Source organism: Cebus imitator, unplaced genomic scaffold (assembly GCF_001604975.1).
Source record: "Cebus imitator isolate Cc_AM_T3 unplaced genomic scaffold, Cebus_imitator-1.0 Scaffold2528, whole genome shotgun sequence".
Lineage (NCBI taxonomy): Eukaryota > Metazoa > Chordata > Mammalia > Primates > Cebidae > Cebus > Cebus imitator.
In genome coordinates, this window is record NW_016109843.1 from 23162 (window position 1) to 25332 (window position 2171).

Below are 2171 nucleotides of genomic sequence, written 5' to 3' on the forward strand. Positions count from 1 at the left end.
AGATTGTCTGTCCCTGCATGGACAGATTAGCAGAGAGTGTAATGGTTCCAGAGAAACATACAAAATCTAAGCAGGGAGGTGGGACAGAGTCACAGAAATGTTCAGATCTGACTTGCTCTCATGGCCTGTTGCCAGTAATGTTCCAATATTTCTCGTCCTTTTTGCTTCCTCATGGCAGTGCGTCCCAGGCTACCAGGGTGTCAACTGTGAGTATGAAGTGGATGAGTGCCAGAATCAGCCCTGCCAGAATGGAGGCACCTGTATTGACCTTGTGAACCATTTCAAGTGCTCCTGCCCACCAGGCAGTCGGGGTATGAAATCATCCTTATCCATTTTCCATCCAGGGCACTGTCTAATTTATAAATCCATTCCTAGTAGTCAGGGGATTTTATAAAATTAAAGATATTAAGACTAGCTTCATTCCAAGCTTTTAGTTCTGCATCCTAGTAATGCAAGCCATTTTATTATTTCGTCTCCTGCTAGCTCTGATGTTGTGATTTATATTCAAGGTTTCATCTTGTTGTTTGGCATCTTATATTCCACGAAACACAGAAAAAGGAACTGATAGAACATTATAACAAAATTAGCCTGGTCAGTAAGATTTCTTGTTGCTTCAAGGAAAAGCAACTAATGGCCTCTAAAATAAACAATTTACATTTACCTGCTTTTGTATTTTTTAAATTAGCCAATTCTTGACTCTATAAGGTGGGGGAATGAATGAAATGAAAATATCTGCTATTATTTTCATAACCTCAGGTGAGGATACTGATGGCATAAGATTCTGCTTTAGGAATTGCAGTAAGGCCTGATGAGAGATGCAACCCTAGACTGCGAGTGATGGGGCCATCATTTGCTGTGGGCATTACCACTGCTTTTGAACTAAGTGGTAGGGCCATCATTCTGCTGTGAACATTGACACTGCTTTTGAACCATCCCTTGGAAAGAGATTAGAGTATTGTTTGTCAGAAGGGATCTAGTTGTGCTGGGGCCTACTCTGAGAAACCCGTGAAAATGTAAAAGGCTATCCACACTGGTGAGAAATTCATTCTTGTTAGTGTCAAAGAGAATAGAATGCCAGAAAAGTATAAGTATTTGTATTGCCTTAGAGCTTTGTGTCAATAAATTTGGCTCATGTGCCTTCCCAGATATCAGAGTTTGATTAAATTAAAATAGGAGAGTACACTACTAGTAGACTGGTTATTGAGGAATGAGGTTAATGGGAAGAAGAAAACGAAGGAGAAACAGTCTTTAAGTATTTGAAGAATTGTCATGCTAAAAGGAGAATTGTTCTTTATTCTAGAAATCAATGGTTGAGTAAAAATTCATTCCAAATCATTACTAATTTGTTCCTTTGAACAATTATACTGGTTACAACAAGCTCCAGTTCTGGTGATCGCTGTTATCATAGTTCATTTCTGTTGCTATAAAAGAATACATGAGACCAAGTAATTTGTTTTTCAAAAGAGGTATATTTAGCTGTACAGGAAGCATGGTGCCAGCATCTACCTCTGGAGTGAGCTTCAGGCTGTTTCCACTCATGGTGAAAAGTGAAGAGGAGCCAGTGTGTGCAGAGATCACATGGCAAGAGATGAAACAAGTGAGAGGGGAGGAGATCCCAGGCTCTTTTTAACAACCAGCTCTCATGGGAACTAACAGAGTGAGAATGCTCTCATTGTCTCAAGGACGCAAACAGGTCCCATTAGGCCCCACCTCCAACATTGGAGATCAGATTTTAGCATGTGCTTCAGTGGAGTCAAACTCCAAGATATAGAAGCTAATTAAACCTCAAATCTCAGAGCTTAATATAACAATGACTTTGTCACTCAAGTAAAGTTGAATATGTGTTGAGCTACCTTTCTCTGTGTTTTAGGTTTGTGGTTTAAAAGGGTCATACAGCAGCTTTCACTATCTCAGTCTGGAAGCAACACACATCCCTGTCCCTCACAGTATATTGACCAGAATTATTAAATGGTCTCCCTGACTTCAAGGGAGGCTAGGAAAAATGGAAGAGTACATGGGTATTCATCAAACTCTAAAATCATTGCTATACCATGAACTTTTTATTGATTAGACATGTCCAGTCCCAGAGTGGATCATTTCAGAAGGAAACAATTTTTGTCGCTTCTAACCACGTGTTGAAGATAGCTTAGAATACTTGTTTCGATATTATC

At 39.6% G+C, this 2171-nt stretch overlaps 1 protein-coding gene across 1 annotated transcript in view; it reads left to right on the plus strand.

Moving 5' to 3' along the window:
- The window catches only part of LOC108299168 (neurogenic locus notch homolog protein 2-like), a gene marked incomplete at its 5' end in the record, with an annotated part of 44163 nt that overhangs the window by 22672 nt on the left and 19320 nt on the right, over positions 1–2171 (plus strand). Inside the window, one exon of the mRNA XM_017521521.2 lies at positions 179–311. Within this exon, the coding sequence (XP_017377010.1) occupies positions 179–311 (133 nt within the window). The remainder of the gene's footprint in view (positions 1–178; positions 312–2171) is intronic.